Below are 27,036 nucleotides of genomic sequence, written 5' to 3' on the forward strand. Positions count from 1 at the left end.
CTGGCCCCTCCTGCTCTATGGGCCTCACTGCCCCTCTGTTCCCTTGGGACTCCTCTGACCTTTCCTCCACCTGGTTTTCTCCTGGGAATCGTCGCCGTATCTGGTTGCAGTGGCGGCGCCAGCATTGCCCCCCATCCGTTAGCACCTCGTACGACACGGGGCCAGTGACCCTGGTGACTGTGGCAGGTACCCAAGCTGGGCCTGCCCCAAAATTCTTTGCGTACACTGGGTCCTGGGCCTCGAAGGTCCGGGGGTTCCTGACTTCCCCCACCACTACCTCATCCTGAGCTCTATCGGGGTGAAGGCGGTCCAATCTGATTGCAAGGCGCTGACCCATTAGTAGTTCAGCAGGGCTCCGGCCAGTCGTTGAGCTGGGGGTGCTGTGCTGTGCTAGGAGGAATGTGGCAAAGCGGTACTCCCAATCCCCTTGCGTCATGCGGCGAAGGGTGTCCTTGGTGGTCCACACCATGCGTTCTGCTTGGCCATTGGTGGCAGGGTGGAATGGCGCCGAACGGATGTGGCGGATGGCGTTCTGCGCTGTGAAGGTTTGGAATTCTCCTGACGTAAATGCAGTCCCGTTGTCTGAGACGAGAGTGTCAGGGAGCCCATGGGTTGCAAACAGCCTGCGTAGTACCCGGATGGCTGCGGACGTGGAAGTGGACGGTACCAGTGCGACTTCCAGCCATTTGGTGTAGGAGTCCACCACTATGAAGAATGTTTTCCCCTGAAAGGGGCCAGCGAAGTCCACATGCAGGCGTGACCATGGTGCTCGGGCGGACTCCCAGGACTGGACTGGGGCCCTTGGGGGATCTGGGCGGGATTCTTGGCAGGCCTGGCAGTGTTTGACCCAGGCCTCTATCTCTCCGTCGATCCCTGGCCACCACACATAACTCCTGGCAAGGGCCTTCATTCTTACTACCCCTGGGTGTGTCTCGTGTAGGGCTGTGAGGACCCTTTTGCGGAGGGGCTGGGGCACAACGACCCTGCTTCCCCATAACAGGCACCCCTTGTGGGCCGACAGTTCATGCTTGCGGGTTGTGTAGCCAGCGAATTCTGGCCCAGGGCTGCTGCTGGGCCATCCCCTCCACACCCAGTCCAGGACCCGGGAGATGACCCTATCTTTCTTGGAATGGTGTGCAACTTCTTGTGCCTGAATGGGGCGGTCGGGAAGCAGCTCCAGGCTCATAACCTCTTGTGCAGGTGCTGGGTCGGGGCCTGTTTCCGGTAGTGGTAGCCTGCTGAGGACGTCCGCATGGCCCATTGCCTTCCCCGGGCGGTGAATCAGTGCATACTGGTAGCTGGCAAGGAAAATTGACCACCTGAGGACGCGAGGAGACAGCACTTGGGGGGTCTGCTTTTCGGGGGCAAACAAGCCAAGCAACGGCTTGTGGTCAGTCACCACGGTGAAGGGCCGCCCGTACAAGAAATCATGGAATTTTTTTACTCCCTTCACGATTGCCAGACCCTCCTTGTCTATTTGCGAGTAGTTCCGCTCGGTTGCGTTGAGTGTCTGGGAAAAGTATGCCACCGGTACCTCTCTTCCTGCTGTCTCCATTTGTTTTGCAGGAAGGGAAAGACTCAGACCTGGAGGGACTGGAGCCCAGACTAAGGACTCTTGCCTCAGAGATAATGTGACAGGGGGAAGGAGAGTGGCCTTAGGAAACACACAAGTAGGGCCTGCAGGATCAGGCCAAGGGCTTACCTGATCCAGCTTCCTCTTCTCTCAGAGGCCACCTAGATGCCAGTAGGAAAGCCACAAACAGGATTTGATTCCAAGAGCCCTCTGTCCACTTGAGACCTCCTGCAACGGCTTTTCAAAAGCCCAGGGGCGGTAGGACAAGCCCCCCCCCCACAGTGTGCCTTTTTGTCACCCCCTCAGGGATGATACCTGGGGCAGCCCGCCCCCACCCTACGCCCCTGTCAAGTCGTTTGAACATCAGAATATTTTGATGGCTATGGGATTGAAGGCATGCATAGTGGGAAAACGGGAGCATATAGGTTAGATAGTCCCCACTGTGGGTGGGTGGTAACATTGGTCCGTGCAGACCCACAGCACTCCCATGTAATGTTTCAATGTATGCATGTGTGTCATCTGAACATCCCCACACCCTCACTGACACGCAGGTTTCCATGTAGTGAATACAGTGGTACCTCGGGTTAAGAACTTAATTCGTTCTGGAGGTCCGTTCTTAACCTGAAACTGTTCTTAACCTGAGGTACCACTTTAGCTAATGGGGCCTCCCGCTGCTGCCGCGCGATTTCTATTCTCATCCTGAAGCAAAGTTCTTAACCCAAGGTACTATTTCTGGGTTAGCGGAGTCTGTAACCTGAAGCATCTGTAACCCGAGGTACCACTGTATGTGTAACAAAATCCCAATTGTTTCCATTTCCAGTGATGGAAGCTCCCTAGACGGTGTAAGATACAATATTATCAGTTCCATCACTTCTACAAGTGGCTCCTTTCAAAAAGAATTCCTCGTTTTGATGCCCTCCAGCCACTAGGTCATTTCCCACCACAACACAGATGTTTTTAGCATGGGGATTGGCTCTCTACTACACCTGTTATAAGCGTCAATCCGTTTCTCATCTCTGCGCTAGGTCCACTACTTAGCGTTATAAGGCACCTGTTCTCTCTAAGATTCCAGAACTATTTCTAACAAAGCGGGTTCATCAGCTACAGTTATTTCCCTGAAGAGAAGAGTTTGGATTTGATATCTGGCTTTATCACTGCCTGAAGGAGTCTCAAAGCGGCTAACATTCTCCTTTCCCTTCCTCCCCCACAACAAACACTCTGTGAGGTGAGTGGGGCTGAGAGACTTCAGAGAAGTGTGACTGGCCCAAGGTCACCCAGCAGCTGCATGTGGAGGAGCGGAGACACGAACCCGGTTCCCCAGATTACGAGACTACTGCTCTTAACCACTACACCACACTGGCTCTCTCCCTGGACAGATGAGATAGCGTGGCCACAGCAAGCCATGCTCTGGTAACCTCCAAGTTAGATTGCTGCAATGCACTCTGTGTGGAATTGCTCATGAACATAGTTCAACAGCTGCAAATGTTGCAAATGTTAAATCAAACTATGGTTTAGCTCTGGGTAGTGTGGCGGAACCGAGAGAAGCAGCTATGATTTTTGCTCCAGGAACATGCTTACTCATTCACGTTAAGCCATACAGTGGTACCTCGGGTTATAGACGCTTCAGGTTATAGACTCCGCTAACCCAGAAATACAGTGGTGCCTCGCAAGACGAAAAGAATCCGTTCCGTGATTCTCTTCGTCTAGCGGTTTTTTTGTCTTGCGAAGCAAGCCCATTGACGGATTAGAGGATTAGCGCTATTAGCGCCATTAGCGGCTTTTAGCGGCTTATCAGCTTATCGGATCAGCTGATAAGCGGCTTAGCGGCTTAGAAAAAAGGGGGGAAACCCCTGCAGGAACTCGCAAGACATTTTCGTCTTGCGAAGCAAGCCCATAGGAGATTCGTTTTGCGAAGCACCTCCAAAACGGAAAACTCTTTCGTCTAGCGAGTTTTCCGTCTTGCAAGGCATTCGTCTTGCGGGGCACCACTGTAGTACCTCAGGTTAAGAACTTTGCTTCAGGGTGAGAACAGAAATCGTGCGGTGGCAGTGGGAGGCCCCATTAGGTAAAGTGGTGCTTCAGGTGAAGAACAGTTTCAGGTTAAGAACGGACCTCCAGAACGAAATAAGTTATTAACCTGAGGTACCAGTGTAGTTTTGTTTAGTGTTACATGCAAACAAAGCCAGTGTGTTTATTGGCATCCTTAGTGTTGGCAAATTTATTTTTTACAACCTGAAGTTAACACAGTCTTGTTTAATTATAGTTTAATTTTAAAAAAGATAGAAAAGTATTTTGTGAAATACATAATTGTGAAATACATAATTGTGGAATACATAAATTCCATTTGAAAAAAATAGAAAAGTAAAATGTAAAATGATTATTGCAGTATCATTCCTGATGCGTAGCTCACTCTTCATTCTTTTTCCCTGCTGATTTTCTAGATAATCTTCATTTTCCCTTTTATTTTGATTCTGGATATGCAGACCAAAAGGGAGAGCCAAAATGACAGCCAAGTAAATTTCATGTTTCAGCAATGGAAACGTTTGCTATACAAGGGAGTGGGGGGAAAGAATCCATCAGATTTTATTTTTTTTTTATAATAATTTTTATTACATTTTTCCAAATTACAAAAAGAACAGAAAGAAAAAGCAGAATAGAAGAAAAAAAGGAAAAAGAACAGAAAATCACATCCATTTCAACAGCTTATTTCAAATTTCCATTGGACTTCCCCACATCTCCCGCATAATGCATTCTTGATAATAAAGTCATCAGCAAATTATACCCTTATTTCGTGTGTTTCTTTATATTTTCAGTTGCAATTTAAGTTTAGATCTCTTATTCTCCATTTACTCTAAAAATATCATTTTTACCCATTTAAACTTTGATTCTTTCACAAATGTTAGCAATTTCATAGATAATTAAATTTCATTGCTGGGGCTAACGTTCCAAATCATACGACGTCTTATGTTTCATACAGCTTATAATACTTTTGCAAATAGTCTTTAAATTTTTTCCAGTCCTCCTCCATTGCCTCTTCTCCCAGGTCTCGGATTCTTGCAGTCATCTCGGCCAGTTCCATGTAGTTCATCAATTGCGTCTGCCACTCCTCCAGTGTGGGCAAATCTTGGGTCTTCCAATGCTTGGCGATAAGAATTCTTGCTGCAGTTGTAGCATACATAAAAAAAGTTCTATCCTTTTTTAACACCTTCTGGCCGACAATGCCCAGAAGGAAGGCCTCTGGTTTCTTGGGAAAGGTGTACTTAAACACCTTTTTTAACTCGTTATAGATCATTTCCCAAAAGGCCTTCAATCTTGGACAAGTCCACCAGAGGTGAAAGAATGTCCCTTCAGCCTCCTTGCATTTCCAACATTTATTATCAGACAAATGGTATATCTTAGCAAGCTTGACTGGGGTCATGTACCACCTGTATACCATTTTCATAATGTTTTCTTTCAAGGCATTACATGCCGTAAACTTCATACCGGTGGTCCATAACCTTTCCCAGTCCTCAGACATAATATTGTAACCAATGTCTTGAGCCCATTTTATCATGGCTGATTTAACTGTCTCATCCTGAGTGTTCCATTTAAGCAGCAAGTTGTACATTCTCGATATTACCTTGGTCTTTGGTTCTAACAACTCTGTCTCAAGTTTCGATTTTTCCACCTGGAATCCTATTTTTTTATCTAGCTTAAAAACCTCATTAATTTGGGCATAATGTAGCCAATTTTGCACCTTATCCTTTAATTTTTCAAAGCTCTGCAACCTCCAATTACCTCCAATGTTTTCTATTATTTCCCAATATTTCGGCCAATATGCCTCCATATTGGATGTTTTCCGAGCTTTGGCCTCTATTGGTGAAATCCACCTCGGGGTTTTACTTTCCAATAAGTCTTTGTATTTTTTCCAGACCATAAATATTGCTTTTCTGACAATATGGTTTTTAAACATTCCATGTGTTTTCCCCTTGTCATACCACAAATACGCATGCCAACCTAACGAATTATTAAAGCCTTCCAGATCTAGGACATCAGTATTTTCCAATAAAATCCAATCTTTCATCCAGCAGAAGAGAATCCATCAGATTTTAGAGCATAAAGAAACATGAACTAACATGAGCTTTTGTAATGGCAGTTAATTCAGGGCCTTGAAAAAGCACAGAGTATTTAGAAAAACAGTACTAACAACTCAATCCTTTGCACTCAGAAGCAAGCCGCATAAGTTTAACTTGGTTCCCTTCTAGATAAACATGTTTAGCACTGCAGTCTAAATTCAACGTCCATTTTAATTTTACTTTCCTTCTATAATTGGTACATACCTTATTACTTGCCTGAACACTGAAGCAATTTCCATTTGTTTTGAAGTTGCTCTCTTAATTCTATTACCCTTTGCACATTCTCCTTCAGATCTGGTGCATATGTTCCAAAGGAAGGTGTAAAGTCACTCGTCAGGGGTTTGATTATATCTTGCAAGAGTGTTACCTCAGTTTCCTTTTTTAAAAAAAAGCCAATAAAACATATTATTCCAATGAACCCATACTGATTTATGGATTACATCCAGGAACTATAAATGGTTCTTTCATTTTTAAGAACATCTTTTGTTCTGCTTGGTTGTTCGATGATTTTATGCTGGCTCCCATGTTTTAATTGCTTCTATTTTAGTTGTTGGACGCGGGTGGCGCTGTGGGTAAAAGCCTCAGCGCCTAGGGCTTGCCGATCGAAAGGTCGGCGGTTCGAATCCCCGCGGCGGGGTGCGCTCCCGCTGCTCGGTCCCAGCGCCTGCCAACCTAGCAGTTCGAAAGCACCCCCGGGTGCAAGTAGATAAATAGGTACCGCTTACCAGCGGGAAGGTAAACGGCGTTCCGTGTGCTGCGCTGGCTCGCCAGATGCAGCTTTGTCACGCTGGCCACGTGACCCGGAAGTGTCTCCGGACAGCGCTGGCCCCCGGCCTCTTGAGTGAGATGGGCGCACAAACCCCAGAGTCTGTCAAGACTGGCCCGTTCGGGCAGGGGTACCTTTACCTTTACCTTTATTTTAGTTGTTGATTTATTGATCTTGTTTTAATGAGGAGGGGGTGTCACTCAGTGGTAGAGCACCTGGCTTTGTACACAGAAGGTTCCGGATTCAATTCTCAGCATGTTCAGACAGGGCTGGGAATATCCTCTGTCTGATACCCTGAAAAGATTTTACCAAGGAAGGGAGTTCAAAAGATGTGATTGATAAATCAGCATCAGGGTCATGTGCCTCAAATACATGTTTAATAGGAGGGTTATGAGAACCACTCTTGATCACTGGTATGGGGATAATGAAAGCTAGATTGTAATTGCTATGCATGTGCACATTTTCCAGGGGACTAGAGAATGTAGAAATGTGGAACAAATACAAAAGGTAAAAAAAAAAAAGGTAAAGGACCCCTGGATGGTTAAGTCGAGTCAAATGCAACTATGGGGTTGCGGCGCTCATCTCACTTTCAGGTTGAGGGAGCCGGTGTTTGTCCACAGACAGCTTTTCGGATCATGAGGCCATCAGGACTAAACTGCTTCTGGTGCAATGGAACACCGTGACAGAAACCAGAGTGCACGGAAACGGCGTTTACCTTCCTGCCACAGTGGTACCTTGAGTTACAAACACCTCAGGTTACAAATGCTTTGGGTTACAAACTCCGCTAACCTGGAAGAGTTACCTCAAGTTGAGAACTTTGCCCCAGGATGAGAACGAAAATTGTGTGCTGGCGGTGCAACGGCAGCAAGAGGCCCCATTAGCGAAAGCACGCCTCTAGTTAAGAACAGTTTCAGGTTAAGAACAGACCTCTGGAACGAATTAAGTTCGTAACTAGAGGTACCACTGTACCTATTTATCTACTTGCACTGGTGTGCTTTCGGAGTGCTTGGTTGGCAGGAGCTGGGACAGAGCAATAGGAGCCCCCCGTTGTGGGGATTCGAACTACTGACCTTCTGATCAGCAAGCCCAAGAGGCTCAGTGGTTTAGACCATAGTCCTGAAGGGTATCACATGCTGGGGACATTCTTTAATATAAAAATGTAATTTTGCACTGCAATTAGGCTCCAAGACTGTTCAACACTTTACAGAATACATGGATGACACAAAATTTAAATGCGGGGAGGCAGAAAATGCAATGTGTTCTCTCTGGTTCTTTCCTCCTAAAAACCCAATATGATATACTTATTTTGTCATTAAGACTAAAATCAACTTTTTACCTGAATCAGAGCAAGAATGTGAGACTGTGCCAAGCCTTGCAGTAAGCGAATAAGCAAGGAAATCACATTTTGCCCAACACTCTGGTTTGGTCCAAGAACTATAATGGTTAGGTCAGGCTGATAGCTGTATGCAACCGGAAGAATGAGTCCAAGGGCAGGAGAGAAAAAGTTGTTTGTTTCAGCACCCTTCAGTTAAAAAATAAAACAAAATTAATACAGTCGTATAGTCACAAACCCAGAGTCGATCAATTGGCTTTTGTTTCTAAAAATCAACATTTCCTAACCACTAGGTGCATGTTTGGGTAGTAAGCTCAGTGCAACATATTTGCAAAGCAGGGTTTCTAAGCAATTTATGCTGGAGTTCATCTACCTTCACACAACAAATGTATTTACGGGACACATATCGATATTTCCTGCAGTCAACAAGTAAAGCACAGGCTTCATACATGCGTAGACACACAGCCTTAAGAACATATCCACATATTTGCAATCCCTAACTGGCTCAGGGTTCCCAAACACTTGGGTGTCATCAGCCCTTGAAATCAGGGGATATTGCTCAATGTTTAGCTCAGCTTCAAGCTCAGACTCTTCCACCCTCTATAAATCATATTTAGGGAAGAAAAGGAATCTGAAAAATATTACGCCTACCTTTTCCCAGTTCACGGTTATATTGTATTTGGTGTCCGATTTTTTCGGTGCCTTAGCACTGATATTTATCAAGAGAACTTTGCTGTGAAACAAAAAAGAGGAGGTAGATTCTACCAGAGTGATGGGAAACCTGTGACACCCACCCGCTGGCTGTTGTTGGATTCCCACACTACATCAATTCCAGCCAGAATGGTCAGTGCTAAAGGAGGATGGAAGTTATAGTCCAGTAAAACTTGAAGGGCCACAATTTCCCCATTCGTGTCCTACTAGATGCTAAATAGGAATACTTTATGAATTAAAGCAACAAGTAACTGGGCTCTTGTAGGGCTGGTTGAAATCCACATAACAATCCTCACATTTTAGGAAGGGGTCATCTAGAGTCATAGAAAACATGGGAGAAACTGTCTGTAAATAATCATGATAGCCAACTCGTCTGTTCTTTTTCCATTTTAGCAGATATATTTTCAAAAGATGCTCTAGAAACCAGTCTGGCAACAGGAAAACCGATTTACAGTTCAACCATAGGCAAGTACACTAAGGAGGAAGTCCTACTGATTTTAATTAGACTTGCTCCCAGGTAAGAATGTGCAGAACAGTAGACCGAGGAAGGAGTCTCTCTCCATCTCTTCAATGTCATTTTTAAAACTTGCCCAAATTGTCATCAGCAATGTAATAGTATTGTCTGTAGTTTGGGCGTTTAAACCCACCTAGCAGGGAGTGGGTATGAAATCCTTACCCATCATCCAAATCAGTTTTCACATCCACATCACCGACAGACACACACAGGACTCTGCAGAAGACATTAAAGTGTTGTGACACACATTAAAATATATGTGGCATTCAAATTAAATTAAATAGATACCATGCACAAAAATACCATGCCAATAAGCTGTACGTAAAAAGAGAGGCATGGTGAGCAGTGCAAGTAAATTTACAAAATATAGCCAGGTAAGTAACTAACAAACAAGCAGGCAGAAATGATTACTAAAGTCCCAGGGAATAAACTGCAAATGGATGATAAAAAGGAGAAAGAAAAAAAACTGTGCCTTGTATTCTACAAGCATGTGTCCAAGCTCTCTAGTTCACAAAAAAACCGTTTCAGGATTGCAGAATCTGGAACTAAAAGTATCTGCATACATGGAGTGTCACTCAGAATAGCTACCGTATTTTTCGCCCTATAGGACGCACCATCCCATAAGGCGCACCTAGTTTTTTGGGGGGGAAATAAAGGGGGGAAAATTATTTCCCCCACAGGCGCGGGGCTGGGGCGGCCCGAGCTTCCCCCGACCCCAGCCCCCAAACAGGCAGCTCTCTGCAAGCCGTGGGAGCCCAGCGCTGGCTCCCGCTGCTTGCGGAGAGGTCCGCGAAGCCTGGACGCGCTGATCTCAGCGCGCGCAGGCTTCGGCATGCTGGCAACTCTCCCCAAGCAGTGGGAGCGCTCCCACTGCTTGCGGAGAGGTCCTCGAAGCCTGGACGTGCTGATCTCAGCGCGCGCAGGCTTCGGCATGCTGGCAACTCTCCCCAAGCAGCGGCAGCGCTCCCGCTGCTTGCGGAGAGGTCCGCGAAGCCTGGACGCACTGAGATCAGCGCGCACAGGCTTCGGGATGCCGGCAACTCTCCCCAAGCAGCGGGAGTGCTCCCGCTGCTTGCGGAGAGGTCCCCGAAGCCTGGACGCACTGAGATCAGCGCGCACAGGCTACCGCATGCAGGCAACTCTCCGCAAGCAGCGGGAGCGCTCCCGCTGCTTGCGGAGAGGTCTGCGCAGCCTGGAGAGCGAGAGGGGTCGGTGCGCACTGACCACTCTCGCTCTCCAGGCTTCAGCGAAAGCCTGCATTCGCCCCATAGGACGCACACACATTTCCCCTTCATTTTTGGAGGGGAAAAAGTGTGTCCTATAGGGCGAAAAATACGGTAATACTTTGCACCTGCATGTGAGAAGCTACAAACATATTTGCACCAGAGCAACGTAACAAGTGTCTCTTCACTCCCTGTGCAGGAGCAAATATGTGTTTTTCGCTATGTCTAATCCTGGGTCCTTCTACCCAATTACACATACAAACTGAAAATATGCACACAAAATATATTAAGATTTGTTTTCCTAACTGTCAGGAATTATCCTAGTCCCGAAAAAAGGTAGACATTATTGCTCTGTAGCATTGCTGCACTCATTAACAAAAGTGTAGCACTAAGCAGTTATATAACCAAAGCGTCTTAAACGTTTTGTAACTGAACTGCACAGAAAAGCACAGGATGCAAAAGGCTTTTTACTCACTTTTGTACCTTCAGGTTACGGCAATGTTTTAGAGCGATGGCAGAAGAAAGGGATACTTCAGATGAGACTGCGAGACCGTTGATCACCTAAAGAACAAGGATACAGTGGGACCTCAGGTTAAGTACTTAATTCGTTCCGGAGGTCCGTATTTAACCTGAAACCGTTCTTAACCAGAAGCACCACTTTAGCTAATGGGGCCTCCCGCTGCTGCTGCACCATAGGAGCACGATTTCTGTTCTCATCCTGAAGCAAAGTTCTTAACCTGAAGCACTATTTCTGGGTTAGCGGAATCTGTAACCTGAAGCGTATGTAACCTGAAGCGTATGTAACCCGAGGTACCACTGTACTTTTTTTTCTATTCTGAAACGCAATCAAGATGTGTTTAAAAGCACAACTAATAAAAATGCTCCCCTTAAAACAGTCTGTTGAGTACATCTTTGTGCTGCAAAGTAAATGAGACCACGTTCACCATTCGTAGGAGCCAACCCCTAGGGACAGAGGCCTCTTCACCCCACCCCCATAAAATATTTGAGGGGGCCCGGATCCCCCAAAGTTGATGGGCATTGCCATTCAAATGGCATGTGCACGCCATGTTTTGTGATCAATTACGCAGGACGGGGCTTACCTGGGCCTCCCAATATTTTATTCAAGTTGGCACCCCTGTCACTATTACTAGCTGAATTGGTGATCGCGAACCCAATTTTCTCTGGATTTTTCCCAATGATCAAAATAAGCAAGAAGCTAGAAAACAAATGTAGCTATTGTCCCCTAATAAGCAGGATGCTGAAATTTAATGGGGAATGTCTTTAACAATGCAGATGTTGTAATCTTTATATCATGGCGAGGGGTGATATCCACCTAAGTCTGAGTCTGAGTAATGTTAGCTATCGCCCAAGGTGTTTTGAAACATATACGTAATACCAAGATTCAGACTTGTATGCATAAGCTACATATACATGTAAAAGTAACACAGGTTAATAGACATAATACCTAAGGAACACATCGGCCTCTAGAGACTTTTAAGCAGATCCTGGATAGCAACCACTCCCAGACTAAAGAAGAATCAGGAGCTACAACATGCACAATTGTAACTTTTGATATTACCTCCTTTTTAATGATTTTGTCAAGGACAGCCAACATGTTCAAAAATGAGTTTAAGTCCTTTCCTTCTTTCACAAGATCAGCATCAAGTCCGCTGCAAGAGACGTGTTTTTGGAAACAGGTCACAGTCTGGGAAAGCTGGAATAACTGTACAATCTGAATAACATGTGAAACTTTTAAACGTGTATCAAGGTGTATGACATGGGTAGGCAAACTAAGGCCCGGGGGCCAGATCTGGCCCAATTGCCTTCTAAATCCAGTCCGCAGATGGTCAGCGTGTTTTTACATGAGTAGAATGTGTCCTTTTATTTAAAATGTATCTCTGGGTTATTTGTGGGGCATAGGAATTCGTTCATTTCCCCCTCCTCCCAAATATAGTCCGGCCCCCCACAAGGTCTGAGGGACAGTGGACAAGCCCCCGCTGAAAAAGTCTGCTGACTCCTGGTGTATAATTAACCAGCAAAGGTTATGTTGTCGTCTTCAATGAGGAGCCGTCTTTTACTAAGCATTAGCATCATTTGGCGCATTTTACGGAAACAGAAAATGAAGGCAGAGAGACATGAGGGTAAATGGGAGAAATCCAATCATTTTGTTAGTGCATGGTCTATAATTGTACATTGTTCCTGTTCTCCTAACTCAGTATTAACTGGTTTGACACACTGCATGCCAATATCAGAGAAACTGATAATGAAGTTAGCTGCAGGTGACGCCCCAAAAAAGGATTAGAAATATTCCAAGTGTAGAAAAAAAATTGCTTTGGAATTTGCGTTAACAGGCTGCAATCTCTCATAAACACACTCTATTCCTGACCTGGCAACAGTATGGCTAACCTGAGAAGGGCCTTGAGTTCTTTTGTATCCTTTTCCTTCTCAATTTGAACAGACGGCGAAAGCAAGCGTGCATTGCTTTCATCAACGGCGACAGTTGTTTTAACGTGAGGTCTCGGAAATGAAATATTTTTCATATGGAGCTCCAGAAACATGTCTGTTTTGATGGTCTCTTCACTATTCGGTCTTCCAGCTTCTAGTGGGTGTAGGAGTTGTGCCCTGGTACTGAGGTCTTGCAATGGAGCTATATCTGAAAACAACAGAAGACATGAACACACAATGAAAAGCTTAACTCTTAACAGAAGACAATCTATGCCAGTGTTTCTCAACCTGTGGGTCTCCAGATGTTGTTGGACTACAACTCCCATCATTCCTAGCCAGCATGACCAGTGGTCAGGGATGATGGGAGCTGTAGTCCAACAACATCTGGGGACCCACAGGCTGAGAACCACTGATCTGTGCTGTTAACACTGCATACGTTCCCATCTTCTCCAGGACTTCCAGAGGTCTTCAGGAATGAACAAGGTTCTGAAATTCTGCCCACAAATGAGGGATAGCCAAGGTGGTACTTTCCAGGTGTTGCTGAACTCATATCCTCCCAGATCATTGGCCACACTCGCTGGGGCTGATGGGAATTGGAGTCCAACAACATCTGGAAAACGCTACCTTTGCCACAGATCATACTGTGTGTGTGACTCTAAATAGATGGAACGGCTCAGCCGAAATCAACAGAGCAGGTTTCTAGGAAGGCAATGTTAAAAGTTACATACATTTTATTCAGAATCCTGCTCTAGCCTTACCTTTTGTAAACACCATATAATATTTAACCATTCAGGAGGGAAAACCTGGAACCACATGCTATGCTCTACAAGCCAGATGAATTGTTTCCCTTAAACTTAAACATGTTTAGCTCCAATGACTTCAACCCAAGTATACTGGCCAAACACCCCCCTCATTAGACTATCCAGTGTAAACTTGCCATCATTTCATTTGAGTGTTGGGTTGGAAAGTTAGGGGGGGGACAGACTAAAAATTATCCATGTTCATTCAATCAGTTATATTCCCCCACTTACACAGAATCCCCATCCAGCTATATCAAGGTCTAGCCAAAGTTGCCCCTAAACTGACAGACTAGAGAACTTAGTTGAACGGGAGGTCTAACTGGAGGATTATCTGAACCTGAAAATATGTGTTGCTTTAATACATTCACCGCATTTGTTTTATCGATTTATCTGTACTTTAGAACTAATTTTAGACAAGTGTGCCATTACCTTCATGCATCAAACACTTCCAGTATGGTTTGTGTACAGCTCTTACATTGTGGATTGATTCTAATGCACTACAGAAGAGACAAAAGAGTGTAGGAAAGGTTGTCTACAAAATACACACACAAATGAGTATCAACCCAGTCCCTATATTGTTTAAAAGTAAGAATCTGTAAAGATGTTGCATTAGCAAGTTGCAATGACACAGGACAGAAAACAAATGTAAAAATATCACAGGTTTTGTGGCATGCTAAGGACTAAAAAATATATTTTTGGCATAGCAGAGTCTGGCCCTTCAACTATATTAGTATTCAATACACCAGGCATAGGCAAACTTGTCCCTCCAGATGTTTTAGGACTACAACTCCTATCATCCCTACCTAACAGGACCAGTGCTCAGGGATGATGGGAATTGTAGTCTCAAAACATCTGGAGAGCCAAGCCTGCAATAGACTGTATGTGCTTCTTCCTCAAACTGACCAAGCTAAATGTTGTCCAATCACAAAAATAGTAGCAGATTTGAATTCCTCACACCAAGAAGCATATTTTTAAGACCCTTCCCTGAAGAAATTTGCAAAAATTAAGTTCAACCCCTAAAATGACATGCTTTATTACATTAACTAAAAGGCCTAGAAGCTCCAGTCAGTGAAGTGGAGCCCAGTATACCTGAAGGAGCATCTCCACCCCCATCGTTCTGCCTGGACATTCAGGTCCCGTTCCAAGGGCCTTCTGACGGTTCCCTCACTCTGAGAAGTGAGGTTACAGGGAATCAGGTAGAGGGCCTTCTTGGTAGTGGTGCCTGGGCGGGGTATAATACTAATAATTCAATATCTAATGTGGAGTCCTGAGTGGGTGTATGCCTCCCATCTTCCCATGATGGAGCATTAATGGAATCCAACTACCTTGGAAAAGATTACAAACTAGGTTGATTATGAGTTCCAGCTAGTAAAGGAAACATGAAAACAGGTGTGGCCAGGAAAAGGCAAGAGATGAACACCACACAAACAAAACTTCCCCATAGTGTAATTATGGGCACAATTGTTCGATCCATGCTAACAACAACAACAAAAATATGTGACATTTGCTCCACTCAGAATAAACTGTGTATGTCAAAATCATAGCAAGGATAAAAACCAAATTGTTGGCTCTCTTTCCATCATGCAGAGTTGCAGAATGAAGACAAGAAAAACCGGCAAACGGGGAAAAGCATAGATGGAAGTAGGAGCAGAATTGTGCCAGGATGAGGAATGCAAAGGGGGAGAGGCAGCTGTGGCTGAGGAGCAAATAATTTTGCTCTTTACGTGAAGGTCTGTGGTTTATATTGCAAAGCTCTCCGTTGTACAGAGCTGGGGGAATCCTGACCATGGACTAGCAAACAAACAAAAAGAAACTATGCAAGTTAGTCGGTAATCAACACATTTTTACATCATGTGTTAAAGGATGACAGGCATGTCCTTCCTTGCCATACAAGTGTTTTATTATGGCGCATGGAGCCCAGCCCAAATTCCAACACAGTGACTATACACCCAGCTCAGCGACCAACCTCTCCTCTGTAGGTTTGCTAGTTTTCCATTGTTGACAATGAGGTTTCACTTTTAAAAGTCTCATTAAGTTTAACTTCTTCATTAAATAAATAGTAAAGGTAAAGGGACCCCTGACCATTAGGTCCAGTCGGGGCTGACTGGGGTTGCGGTGCTCATCTCGCTTTATTGGCTGAGGGAGCTGGTGTACAGCTTCCAGGTCAAGTGGCCAGCATGACTAAGCCACTTCTGGAGAACCAGAGCAGCGCACGGAAATGCCGTTTACCTTCCCGCCGGAGCGGTACCTATTTATCTACTTGCACTTTGACGTGCTTTTGAACTGCTAGGTTGGCAGGAGCTGGGACCGAGCAATGGGAGCTCACCCCATTGCGGGGATTCGAACCGCTGACCTTCTGATCGGCAAGTCCTAGGCTCTGTGGTTTAACCCACAGCGCCACCCGCGTCCCAAATAAACTGTATTCTGCTCACATATGGAGATAATGTTTACACTGGAGTTCTTTTCAAGCACTGCTCATGCGAAAGGAGCATGGATGACTCCATGTTCAGCCACCTCACCCCACCCCACATGTGATTCCCACAGCCCTTTTCACTTGCCCCCGTCATGTGAGTTACTCCTGAGGGGAGCGGCAATCTTTTATTCCAGACATGCAGACACATGCGCACAAACCTATACAAATACCTTAAGCATGGCGCCATTTCTCCGGACAAACGTGGCAATGGATCTCCAAGCAAAGTTTTTAGAGTCATACAAACTGATTCAGACAGCGACCTCAGATGATATCCGCCCTAAAATGCATTTGAAAATATATGCTGAATTTGCCATAGCTCGCCATCGCCATCTCGTGTCACATTTTCACATTGCACTTTACAACACACTTGAAACATTTCATTTGCAGCTGTATAGCTGAGTTCCAGGTGGGGAAAAGCCCAGCAAGGCAGGGAGCAGGTCTTCCAGGACGCACGGCCAATATGGGCACAGCCAAAATGCAGAAACAGCCTCCCCTCAGAAGGACCTATCCACAGACTCCATTCTTTTCAAAGTATGTTAGAAAACAAACTTGATCACCCAAGAGTTTCTTGACTGTTAATTTTAATTGGGCATATTCCTGGCTCCTTCATTACACATTTTTAGGCACCAGGCAAAATGATTTTTCTTCAATCAGGTGTTTGGCTGATTAACAGTCTATAATCTTTTAAATGTGTCTGTGAGAGGGGGTTATTGGTTTGGTTTGGTTTAATTATGTATTTTGTCTTTTCATTTTGTCTTTTCATGATGTGAACCACCATGTGCTCTTTGGATGAAGGGCAGTATAATTAATTAATTAATTAATAATAAATTCCAGTATCTTGGTTTATTATTGTTTTCTAATGTGTTTTATTACTTTTGTACAACACTTTGGCTATGGTTTGTTTGTTCTTGGTACAGAGTGGCAAGTAAGTGCTTTAAACAAATCACAAAAAAGGCTTGCAGCATTTAAGGTTTACCTCCAGAACCACACACAATTTTCCTTTCGCCAACTGCATTAGGAGATGAGTGAGATGGGCAAAACATTCTGGCATAGCGCTCATCTGACCCTAGAAAATGAGAAAGAAAGATACAAGCAGCTCATCAAACCAGAAAACCACTTCTGGGAAATTTGCCTGTTCTCGCTCTTATATGAAAAGAAATTTTAACTCTAAAGTCAGGGAGGTGGCAAATATATATGTAGAAGATTACTTACCTCTGGGTCACCAATTCCGGAATCGTAACCAGCAGAGACCAAAACAAGTTCTGGATCAAACTAAGATTTTTTAAAACAAAACAAAACAAAACTGTGAATACATTATAGTCCACTCTGAATGAAGCTATAGAAATCTGCCAGTAATTCATCAATTCAAACAGATACATTGGCATGTGGGTATTGATGGTCTACTTAAATGGACTGCAAATACTGCTTTCTCATTCTCTATAAACGGTACACATAAACCTGCCTTACACCAAGTTAGACGGTCGTCCATCTCACCCGCTCTTCCCTAACCTGGTGCCCTCCAGAATTTTTGAACTAAAACTCCCATTTTCTGCAGCCAGCATAGCCAAAGGTCAGAGATGAAGAGAGCTGTAGCCCAGGAATATTTGGAGAGTGGTACCAGGTTGAAGAGTAGGGACGCGGGTGGTGCTGTGGGTTAAACCACGGAGCCTAGGACTTGCCAATTAGAAGGTCGTGGTTTGAATCCCCGCAACGGGGTGAGCTCCCGTTGCTCGGTCCCTGCTCCTGCCAACCTAGCAGTTCGAAAGCACGTCAAAGTGCAAGTAGATAAATAGGTACCGCTCTGGCGGGAAGGTAAATGGCATTTCCGTGCGCTGCTCTGGTTCGCCATCCGTGTATACACAGATACACTCCCTCATATTATTAAATCTGAGTCTCCAATAGGGGGTGTCTTATACATGGGGGCATTTTACAGATGGAAAAATACGGCAATCACTATTTCCCTTAGTCATGCTGGCCACAAGACCTGGAAGTTGTACGCCGGCTCCCTTGGCCAATAAAGCGAGATGAGCGCCACAACCCCAGAATCGGCCACAACTGGACCTAATGGTCAGGGGTCCCTTTACCTTTACCAGGTTGAAGAAGGTTGCTCCGCTTGGACTTGTAGCATCTGGAGACCCTAGGGACTGAATCTAGACCTTTAAGCATGCAAAGCATTTACTCTACCACATACAAATGGCATCTCCACTAACAGAACGCTCATTGTACTCTAAGACAACCTTTTCAGGCCAGTAGGCACATTTGGCATTTTGAGAGTGTGCTGTGGGGTGCCAGCTGCTGGGGTGGGGTACAGCATAAAACAAAATGGCTGCCACGTGGGGTGTGGCATAGCCCAAAATGAGAGAGGCCGACCCTCCCTTACGCTTACCAATTGGAAATCAGATATGTCATGTCGGTCCTGATTGTGTAAAATCAATACCGTGTGATCTCCACATACACAGAGGTGCTGTTGTTATCAAACAGGGAGCATTCCGCAGTACCAGGGTGAAAATACAAGATGGCCACCACACAACCACCCTCATTTCACAGAAATTGCTTAGAACATACCTGCACATTTTACCTCAATTTTTTTTTTCTAGGAGGGCTGGGAACTTTTTTTAAAAAATGAAATCTCAGAGTCTCGGGCATCTGTCCAGGGGCACTGGTGAAAGCCTTTGTGGGCATCATGGTGCCCATGGGTACCAGGTTGGCAACCCTTGCTCTAAGCTCATCTAAAACCACCACCATCTAAAGGCTTCTATTTACTTTCCTATGTGCTTGATGATAATAGCTGTATATTTCTTTAATCACTCCCTAGTCAATGCAGTTCTATCTGATAACTGCATTCACCCCTGTGGACCATTTTTCTAGAAGCAGCAACATAAAATACCGTATTTTTCCATGTATAAGACTAGGGTTTTCCCCCTAAAAAATAATGTCAAAAATTAGGGGGCATCTCATAAACGGATACATCTCCCCCCATTTTCTCAAATCTGAGTCTCCAAAAATAGGGGGCATCTTATACATGGGGGCATCATATAGCTGGAAAAATACGGCAATCACTTTTCCCCTATAGCAGAAGATCATTTCTCAAGATGCCACTACCAAGGAATATGTTGAAATGGCTTTTAGATACAATTTCTAATTCATGCAAAGGAGATTTACAACATTCAGAATGGGGGGGGAGTTACCTCAAAAGCCAATGGAAGCAACACATGAAGAAATACGGCGACATAATCTGCATTGCCCATTCCAATCTGCAAAGGCAATGCATGAAAACAGAATGAACAAATCGCTTTTAAAACTGTCAAGGCAGTCTAAGATTTCATTAAGATCTCAGGGAAATGATCCAAGACTTCAAAGAATGAAGCAGAGTTGTGGCTCCTGCCATTATCAGAAGGATCAAATCCTAAAATTGTACGCTGGGTGGGAAGAATCTTATGCGCCTGTTTAATGCTGGATTGAGTCACAACTGACAACATGTAAATAGAATACAGATGTGAAATTCAGTTACAGGGTTTGGCTGTGCTTGTTACCATTATGACGGAAGCCATGTCAGTACAAAATCAATTAGCATACCTGGGAAATGCTTTTCTCTGCTAATTAGAGATAACCGCTAATCAAGGGATGTGTACATGGGAAATGAATCTTCTCCTTATTTGTTTGTTAAAAAGTTATCAGAACACGCAACACAGAAAGATTATCTGTGAAACAGTATCATGCAGATGAAGTTATCTGTACGAACTTTGCTATGTTACATATCAGTTTATAAATCCCCTTTTCTAATCTGTTATTCATATAATCATTACAAACTCTTATCACCAATTCCACAACCTTCAGCTTCAACTAATTTTTAACAAACTGGGTTCTACCCATTTCACACTTCTCTTGATACCTTACTATTGCAGTCTAAAACATTTTTAAAAACATAAATAATCAAGGTAACAATTGAAAAATATTTTTAAACAGAAATTGTACCAGGTACATGACTTCAAGAGCTTATCACAGTTGCATTCTTAAGCTATCTTGTGATTTACCTTATTCCAAGGCACATTTATATTGAATCCTTTTCCTTTCCCCTGACCAACTGAATCATAATCAGACTCTCTAAGTGTAGGCCAATACTGCTGGTGTTCATACCGATGCCAGGAAAAATAGAGGACACTGGAAGCAAGAACAAAACAAGGTTAATTATGTCATTAATGCTCACCTGAAGGTTTTTTCAGCATGTGCAAACACCAAATTTGTACCTCAAGAGTGAATGTGAAACATGACAACATTACACATTGGCCTGGTCCACATGTCCACTAAGCCAAAGCATGGCCTGGCAGGAATATGTGATTTACAGGAGAGGAGATAGTGAGCATTTTGCCCCTATTCTAGTCATTCTGCTGCCTGACATGTCATCCAAACCTGGGCTCATTGCTTAGCTCTCTCTCCTGACAGAAATGAGCTGTAACCAGCATTTGTCCTGTGGTATACAGTTCATAAGGGACGTGGGTGGCGCTGTGGGTCAAACCACAGAGCCTAGGGCTTGCCGATCAGAAGGTTGGCGGTTTGAATCCCCGCAATGGGATGAGCTCCTGTTGCTCGGTCCCTGCTCCTGCCAACCTAGCAGTTCGAAAGCACGTCAAAGTGCAAGTAGATAAATAGGTACCGCTCCAGCAGGAAGGTAAATGGCCTTTCCGTGCGCTGCTCTGGTTTGCCAGAAGCGACTTAGTCATGCTGGCCATATGACCCAGAAGCTGTACACTGGCTCCCTCGGCCAATAAAGCGAGATGAGCGTCGCAATCCCAGAGTCGGTCACGATTGGACCTAATGGTCAGGGGTCCCTTTACCTTTATACAGTTCATGGTTTATCCAGGATACCTAAACCGCAAATCTGGATTCAGATGACATGGGAAGCCAAACCATTATTATTACAGCAAACAGCCAAACCACTCTCTCTCAACTTTGGATTTCCAAGTTCACCCAGAAAGCTAACAGATAAATTGGGTTTTGAAGCCATTGTCCTAAACACAGGCAAACCTGGAAAAGGCCTGTTGTTGGTTTTTTATACTCTCAATGGAGCTATCCCCAGAAGAATTACAGGATAAACTGGAAGAATGAAGATGAGCATGAATAATAAAAATATAGAACATGATGCAAGACACATAATGATAAAACAGTTATGTTACAACTGAACTTCATTCTAAGTGTGTGTTTGTGTGTGTGTAGATTTTACAATGATCAGTTTTAATGATTTATGCATCTTAAGGAGATCAAAAAGTGCCAAAATATGTCAGGAACTGACATGTTCTATTAAATATGCTTGATACCCACTTACAGACTAATTGCAAGCATTTTGAAAGGCATATACAATGTTGCTCCAAATCTATAAAAACAAGTAAACATCAAACCTTGGATCTTCATTAAAAATATATTGAATTCCTTGTCCGTGATGCACGTCCCAGTCAACAATGAGAACTCTGCAGGAACCAACAATGACAATATTCACTAGAGAAGCATGAAAACCTCTAGGTCAGAAACTAAGAAATGTAGAGACCAATATATACTTAACCTCTGCAAACCATATTTCCTTTGGGCATATTTTGCTGCTATAGCAACGTTGTTGAATATACAAAACCCATTGGCTGCATTTCTCTGGCTGTGGTGGCCTGGAGGCCTGCAAGCAAGCAAAGCGGTAAATTAAGCATTAATTAATAGAACCACAGGAACCTAGATTTGGAAGTGGGGCTCGTAAGTCACCTAATCCTCTGGTCAATGTAGGAAGTCCAGAGCTAGAACATTCTCAGTGAATGGCCATTGAGCTTGAATCCTGACAAGATAGAAGTACTGTTTTGGGGGGACAGGGAAAGGGCAGGTGTGGAGGACTCGCTGGTTCTGAATGGGGTAACTGTGCCCCTGAAGGACCAGGTGTTCAGCCTGGGAGTCATTTTGGACTCACAGCTGTCCATGGAGGCAGAGGTTAATTCTGTGTCCAGGGCAGCTGTCTACCAGCTCCATCTGGTGCGCAGGCTGAGACCCTATCTGTCCGCAGACTGTCTGGCCAGAGTGGTGCGTGCTCTGGTTATCTCCCGCTTGGACTACTGCAATGCGCTCTACGTGGGGCTACCTTTGAAGGTGACCCAGAAACTGCAACTAATCCAGAATGCAGCAGCTAGACTGGCGACTGGGAGTGGCCACTGAGACCACATAACACCGGTCCTGAAAGACCTACATTGGCTCTCAGTATATTTCCAAGCACAATTCAAAGTGTTGGTGCTGACCTCTAAAGCCCTAAAAGGCCTTGGCCCAGTATACCTGAAGGAGCGTCTCCACCCCTATCGTTCAGCCCAGACACTGAGGTTCAGCTCCGAGGGCCTTCTGGTGGTTCCCTCCCTAAGAGAAGTGAGGTTACAGGGAACCAGACAGAGGGCCTTCTCGGTAGTGGTGCTCACCTTGTGGAACACCCTCCCATCAGATGTCAAGGAAATAAACAACTATCTGACTTTTAGAAGACACCTGAAGTCAGTCCTGTTTAGGGAAGTTTTTAATGTTTAATGCTGTATTGTATTTTTAATATTTGATTAGAAACCGCCCAGAGTGGCTGGGGAAACCCAGCCAGATGGACGGGGTATAAATAAATTATTATTATTATTATTATTATTATTATTATTATTATTATTATTATCATTATCATCATTATTATTAATCTAGAGCTAGAACATCCTCAGTGGTTGACTGTCCAGCCCTTGCTTGAAGACCTCTACCAAGGGACCAGCCCTCTAGGCCTAATTTCATGCTGACGATGAGGAAGAAGAAAACCTGGGGAGAAAGTGGGTGGAAGGAAGAGAAAAAGAGGGTGCCCTGCTCCTTTTTGACTGTGGACCTACCTACCACTTCTTCCTGCCTTGGCCCACCACCAACATGCCGTATCAACAGATAAGCTTCTGAGGAAGCACAGCCCACAATGGGGAAAAGTTCCCCATCCCTGCTCTAGGTTACTGGTCCCATTGGCAAATGGGACTGGAAAACACACGGGGTTTCCAATAAGAAGAATTATCACATTGTTACCTTATCAGAGCCATCCCATTCCGTGTTTTTCCTGACATCACAGCATCCACCATGTCCAGAGTTCCTCCCACAGCCAATTTGGCACAGCGATACGTGGTCTGAAGAACAGCAGATGTTGCAATTCAAGTCTTTCACCACAAGCTCTGAGAAGGAGCATTTTGGAGCATATTTCAGCTCATTAAAGTAAGCCTAGTATGTTCCCTCCCTTCTCTCTCTCTTGACATGAGGCCCAGCAGAGTGACGCACACGGAGATTTACCCATGTGAAATGTTCTATATCAGAGTTTCCCAAACTTGGGTCTCCAGCTGTTTTTGGACTACAACTCCCATTAACAGGCAAGATGTTAAATTGTTTTTATATGCAACAACTGCGGCAAGAGTATTGTTAGCCCAGAAATGGAAACAAGAAGAAATTCCAATGAAAGAAAAATGGCAGACGAAATTAATGGACTATGCAGAATTGGACATAATGACAGGAAGGATTTGAAACCTGTGGGACCACAGATTTACAGAAGATTGGAAGAAGTATATGAATTATTTGAAGAGCAACTGTAATCAAAAATTACACTAGTAGGACTGCAAGAAGTTTTGTAAGGAGAAATATACAAAGTGTTACAAAGTAGAAAAAGATAGAGATATTGGTTATGAGTTTAAAATGTAATAGGGAAGATAAGAAATGCATACGGAGAGATTAGATTGGAAAATTTTCAGACAGGATTGATGGAAGTCAAAAATTTGAATAAGATGTAAAAGTATGTTTAATTACTGTTGAAAATGATATGTTAAAAAACTATATATATATATATATATATATATATATATATATATGAGAAGACCCAAGTTTGGGAAACCCTGTTCTGTATAGAAAGTGATCATTATCATTATTGTGTCGGCACATACCGGGTGAAAGAAAACAGCGTCGTAACCAGCTGAGGTTTTTCGGAGCTCCTCTTCTGTCATTTTCGGAGTTCTCTTCACAGTTTCCAAATAATCCGAGCTGGGGAAGAAAAAATGCCTCAGACCTTGAAGGTGGCAAACTTGAAGCCTTCCAGGCGTTGTTGGACTACAACTTCCATCATCCATGACCACTGACCAAGTTGGCTGGCACTGATGGGAACTGGAGTGTAGCAACAACTGGAGGGCCACAGGTTTTCCATGCCTAACCTAGAAGGACAAACAATTCTACCTTTTCTTTTAGGCAAATGGGGCCTAAGAGATTGGGAACAGGCCACAAAGTTGTATTCAGGCTTGGAAGTGCAGGATATATAAATTTAATACATATATATTATATGTATGGGACGTGGGTAGTGCTGTGGGTTAAACCACAAAGCCTAGGACTTGCCAGTCAGAAGGTTGGCAGTTTGAATCCCCGTGACGGGGTGAGCTCCCGTTGCTCGGTCCCTGCTCCTGCCAACCTAGCAGTTCAAAAGCACGTCAAAGTGCAAGTAGATAAATAGGTACCACTCCGGCGGGAAGGTAAACGGCGTTTCTGTGCACTGCTCTGGTTCGCCAGAAGCGGCTTAGTCATGCTGGCCACATGACTCGGAAGCTGTACGCCGGCTCCCTCAGCCAATAATGCGAGATGAGCGCCGCAACCCCAGGGTCGGTCACGACTGGACCTAATGGTCAGGGGTCCCTTTACATAAATAAATACTCACCCCACTTTCTCCTCACCCCTCCTTTCCCTTTTTTGAGCTAAGCATGGTGCGCTGTTATGCCTACACCAATGCTAGGGCTATTCCTGGTTCACTTTAAGTAGCCTTTGCCACCATGGTTAGAAATGAGTTTTCAAACTCCAATTTTTGACCAAGTATAGTTAGTCAGCAGAGACACAATGCTTCACCATGATTAGGTCCAAAAAGGGGGAGCCATGAGTGGAAAGGAAGACAAGAAGCAAGTATGCTCACAGCTTGCCCTCTTAACCATGGTTAAGAGAGAAAGGAGTATTACATCTCCAATTAAAGAATTTCAAGTTCGGATTTAGACTAACTTGTATTTGGAAGAAGAAGAGCTTGGATTTGATATCCCGCTTTATCACTACCCTAGGGAGTCTCAAAGTGGCTAACATTCTCCTTTCCCTTCCTCCCCCACAACAAACACCCTGTGAGGTGAGTGGGGCTGAGAGACTTCAGAGATGTGGGACTAGCCCAAGGTCACCCAGCAGCTGCACGTGGAGGAGCGGGGAAGCGAACCCGGTTCACCAGATTACGAGGCCACCACTCTTAACCACTACACCACACTGGCTCTCGGGCTTCAGCTACTTCCAATATCTTTCCTATAAACCTAAACAGTATGAACCATTTCCTGTCTTTCAACCTAGGCCTCATCTACTTTTTGCAAAAGGCCGGGATTTCATTTCCCATTTTACATACAGGTCTTAGGGTTAGGCTATTTCATTATAAGAACAAATTGTGTGTGGAAAGTTTGAGGAAAATATCAAGGGGTGAATGCATTTTCTATTTCTCGAACATAGCGATGGAAACGCATCATGACAGACGTCGGACCTGTGAACCAACATGACCTCTTCCTCAGTTCCTTCTCTGACAGGTACAGAGACGCATCTTTCAACCAGGTTATAGCATTTAAGGCGCTCATAGCAGGAAGAAAGTCGCTCGGGGACTTCAATGTCACAGACTGGGCTGAAAAACAAGCAAATGTTCTATTTTTGCTGTAAAATCACCAAGGATGCATCCATATTACTATTGAGAGAAAACAATTTTCTTTTGGCAGGAGAAATTAAAAGTGGATATTTTTTTCCCTTTAAACCACAACTTTAACCCCTGAATCCAAAGTCCTGAAGAATGATGATTAACTTTAAAAAAAATGTTTTAAAATCATCCATAGGCTAGAACAACAACAAAAAGGAGAACTTCAGATTAACTTTGTTCACATGTTGCACTGAACACAGGTACAAGCTGTCAGTACACACGTACAAGTGTTTGTGTGAAAGAGCGTACACTTGTTGATCTGCAGTTGGGGGTTGCTTAGCAGAAAACACGATCACACATGTTGCTCTCAAGCCACATTTGTAGTTGTTTGTTGTTGCTTTTAAAAAACTAAGATTTAACTTATTCTTAGTAGTAGTAGCAGTAGCAGTATTAAATTTATATACCGCCCTATACCCAGGGGTCTCAGGGCGGTTCAAGGAATAAAATCAAGATATAAAAACACAAAATACATAATAAAAATAAAAACAACTCAATAGCCCCCCCCCAAAAAAGCACATTTTTAAAGGGCATAGAACTTACTCATCCCAAAGGAGCTTATGGCTGGTCATTTCATCATCATAAACCAAAGCTGTTCCAGAAGCCATGCCTCTAACTGAAACAAACCAAACACAGAACATTTGTACACGTTTTAGGCACGGAAACATGAACACAAGTGTTCCCAACACGGAAGTGACCGAATCCACGATGACATCCTGAAGTGTTGTGTTTAGCGCACTTTCTAGATGACTTCTAAGCACACTTAAGAGCCAGGAGAATTTCAGAGGCATCTTCACATAGCAGATATGGCCCCTACGTGAATATGTACTAACATGCATTTGGTCCAATGGTCAGAGCAGTGGTTTTCAACCAGTGTGCCGTGACACCCTGGGGTGCCTTGAATGATGGTTAGGGGTGCTGCGGGCAACTCTGGCCTTGTCCCTCTTTCTTCCCTTCCCTCCCTCCTCTGGTGCCCTCTCACATCTCTTCCTCCCAAAGGCTTATGTGGCTGTTTGTTGCAGCAGCCCTGGCTATAAGCTCCCCAGCAAATGGTGCCTCTGGGAATGGCCAGGGGGTGCTGGATGTTGGAAAATTCCACCTTTAGTTGCAGACATGGAACTGTTGCATGTCACATGTCTGTCTACATACCAGCACAGCTTGCTGGGAACTTTCATTGTGTGTATAGCTTTTGCTTTTCTCTGTCTCCCTGAGAAGACAAAGAGAGAGATGACATGTTTCTTTGTCCTGATTTATGATTAATAAATCCGTAGTTGTAGTACGCTTCCGCAAGCCTCACGCCTATTCTGTGTGTGCAGTTTACTTGGC

The 27,036-nt window shown here is 44.3% G+C and overlaps 1 protein-coding gene and 1 long non-coding RNA gene across 7 annotated transcripts in view; one reads left to right on the forward strand and one right to left on the reverse strand.

Moving 5' to 3' along the window:
• The window catches only part of LOC309542617, a 23,071-nt gene extending 12,310 nt beyond the window's left edge, over nucleotides 1-10,761 (forward strand). For both annotated transcript variants that reach the window (XR_014224319.1, XR_014224320.1), the window contains exons 2-3: nucleotides 8,892-9,015; nucleotides 10,725-10,761. This is a non-coding gene — a long non-coding RNA (uncharacterized lncRNA). The remainder of the gene's footprint in view (nucleotides 1-8,891; nucleotides 9,016-10,724) is intronic.
• HDAC10 (histone deacetylase 10) overlaps nucleotides 3,728-27,036 on the reverse strand; it is a 26,077-nt gene continuing 2,768 nt past the window's right edge. For 2 of the 5 annotated variants that reach the window (XM_082242467.1, XM_082242470.1), the window contains exons 2-21: nucleotides 26,254-26,326; nucleotides 25,510-25,644; nucleotides 23,906-24,002; nucleotides 23,007-23,104; nucleotides 21,511-21,615; nucleotides 21,350-21,418; nucleotides 19,988-20,114; nucleotides 19,142-19,207; nucleotides 17,166-17,225; nucleotides 16,930-17,019; nucleotides 16,124-16,230; nucleotides 13,910-13,977; nucleotides 12,642-12,888; nucleotides 11,815-11,905; nucleotides 10,711-10,796; nucleotides 9,175-9,228; nucleotides 8,439-8,520; nucleotides 7,791-7,976; nucleotides 5,893-6,064; nucleotides 3,728-4,119 (exon numbers count right to left, since the gene is read on the reverse strand). In XM_082242467.1, coding sequence (XP_082098593.1) covers nucleotides 5,897-6,064; nucleotides 7,791-7,976; nucleotides 8,439-8,520; nucleotides 9,175-9,228; nucleotides 10,711-10,796; nucleotides 11,815-11,905; nucleotides 12,642-12,888; nucleotides 13,910-13,977; nucleotides 16,124-16,230; nucleotides 16,930-17,019; nucleotides 17,166-17,225; nucleotides 19,142-19,207; nucleotides 19,988-20,114; nucleotides 21,350-21,418; nucleotides 21,511-21,615; nucleotides 23,007-23,104; nucleotides 23,906-24,002; nucleotides 25,510-25,644; nucleotides 26,254-26,318 — 2,001 coding nt within the window. In that variant the 5' untranslated portion in view covers nucleotides 26,319-26,326 and the 3' untranslated portion in view covers nucleotides 3,728-4,119; nucleotides 5,893-5,896. Of the gene's footprint in view, nucleotides 4,120-5,892; nucleotides 6,065-7,790; nucleotides 7,977-8,438; nucleotides 8,521-9,174; nucleotides 9,229-10,710; nucleotides 10,797-11,814; nucleotides 11,906-12,641; nucleotides 12,889-13,909; nucleotides 13,978-16,123; nucleotides 16,231-16,929; nucleotides 17,020-17,165; nucleotides 17,226-19,141; nucleotides 19,208-19,987; nucleotides 20,115-21,349; nucleotides 21,419-21,510; nucleotides 21,616-23,006; nucleotides 23,105-23,905; nucleotides 24,003-25,509; nucleotides 25,645-26,253; nucleotides 26,327-26,859; nucleotides 26,918-27,036 lie in introns of all 5 variants that reach the window. The other 3 variants (XM_082242468.1, XM_082242469.1, XM_082242471.1) reach the window with 3 other exon arrangements.

Source organism: Podarcis vaucheri, assembly GCF_965113315.1.
Source record: "Podarcis vaucheri genome assembly, contig: SUPER_10_unloc_1, whole genome shotgun sequence".
Taxonomy (NCBI): Eukaryota; Metazoa; Chordata; class Lepidosauria; order Squamata; family Lacertidae; genus Podarcis; species Podarcis vaucheri.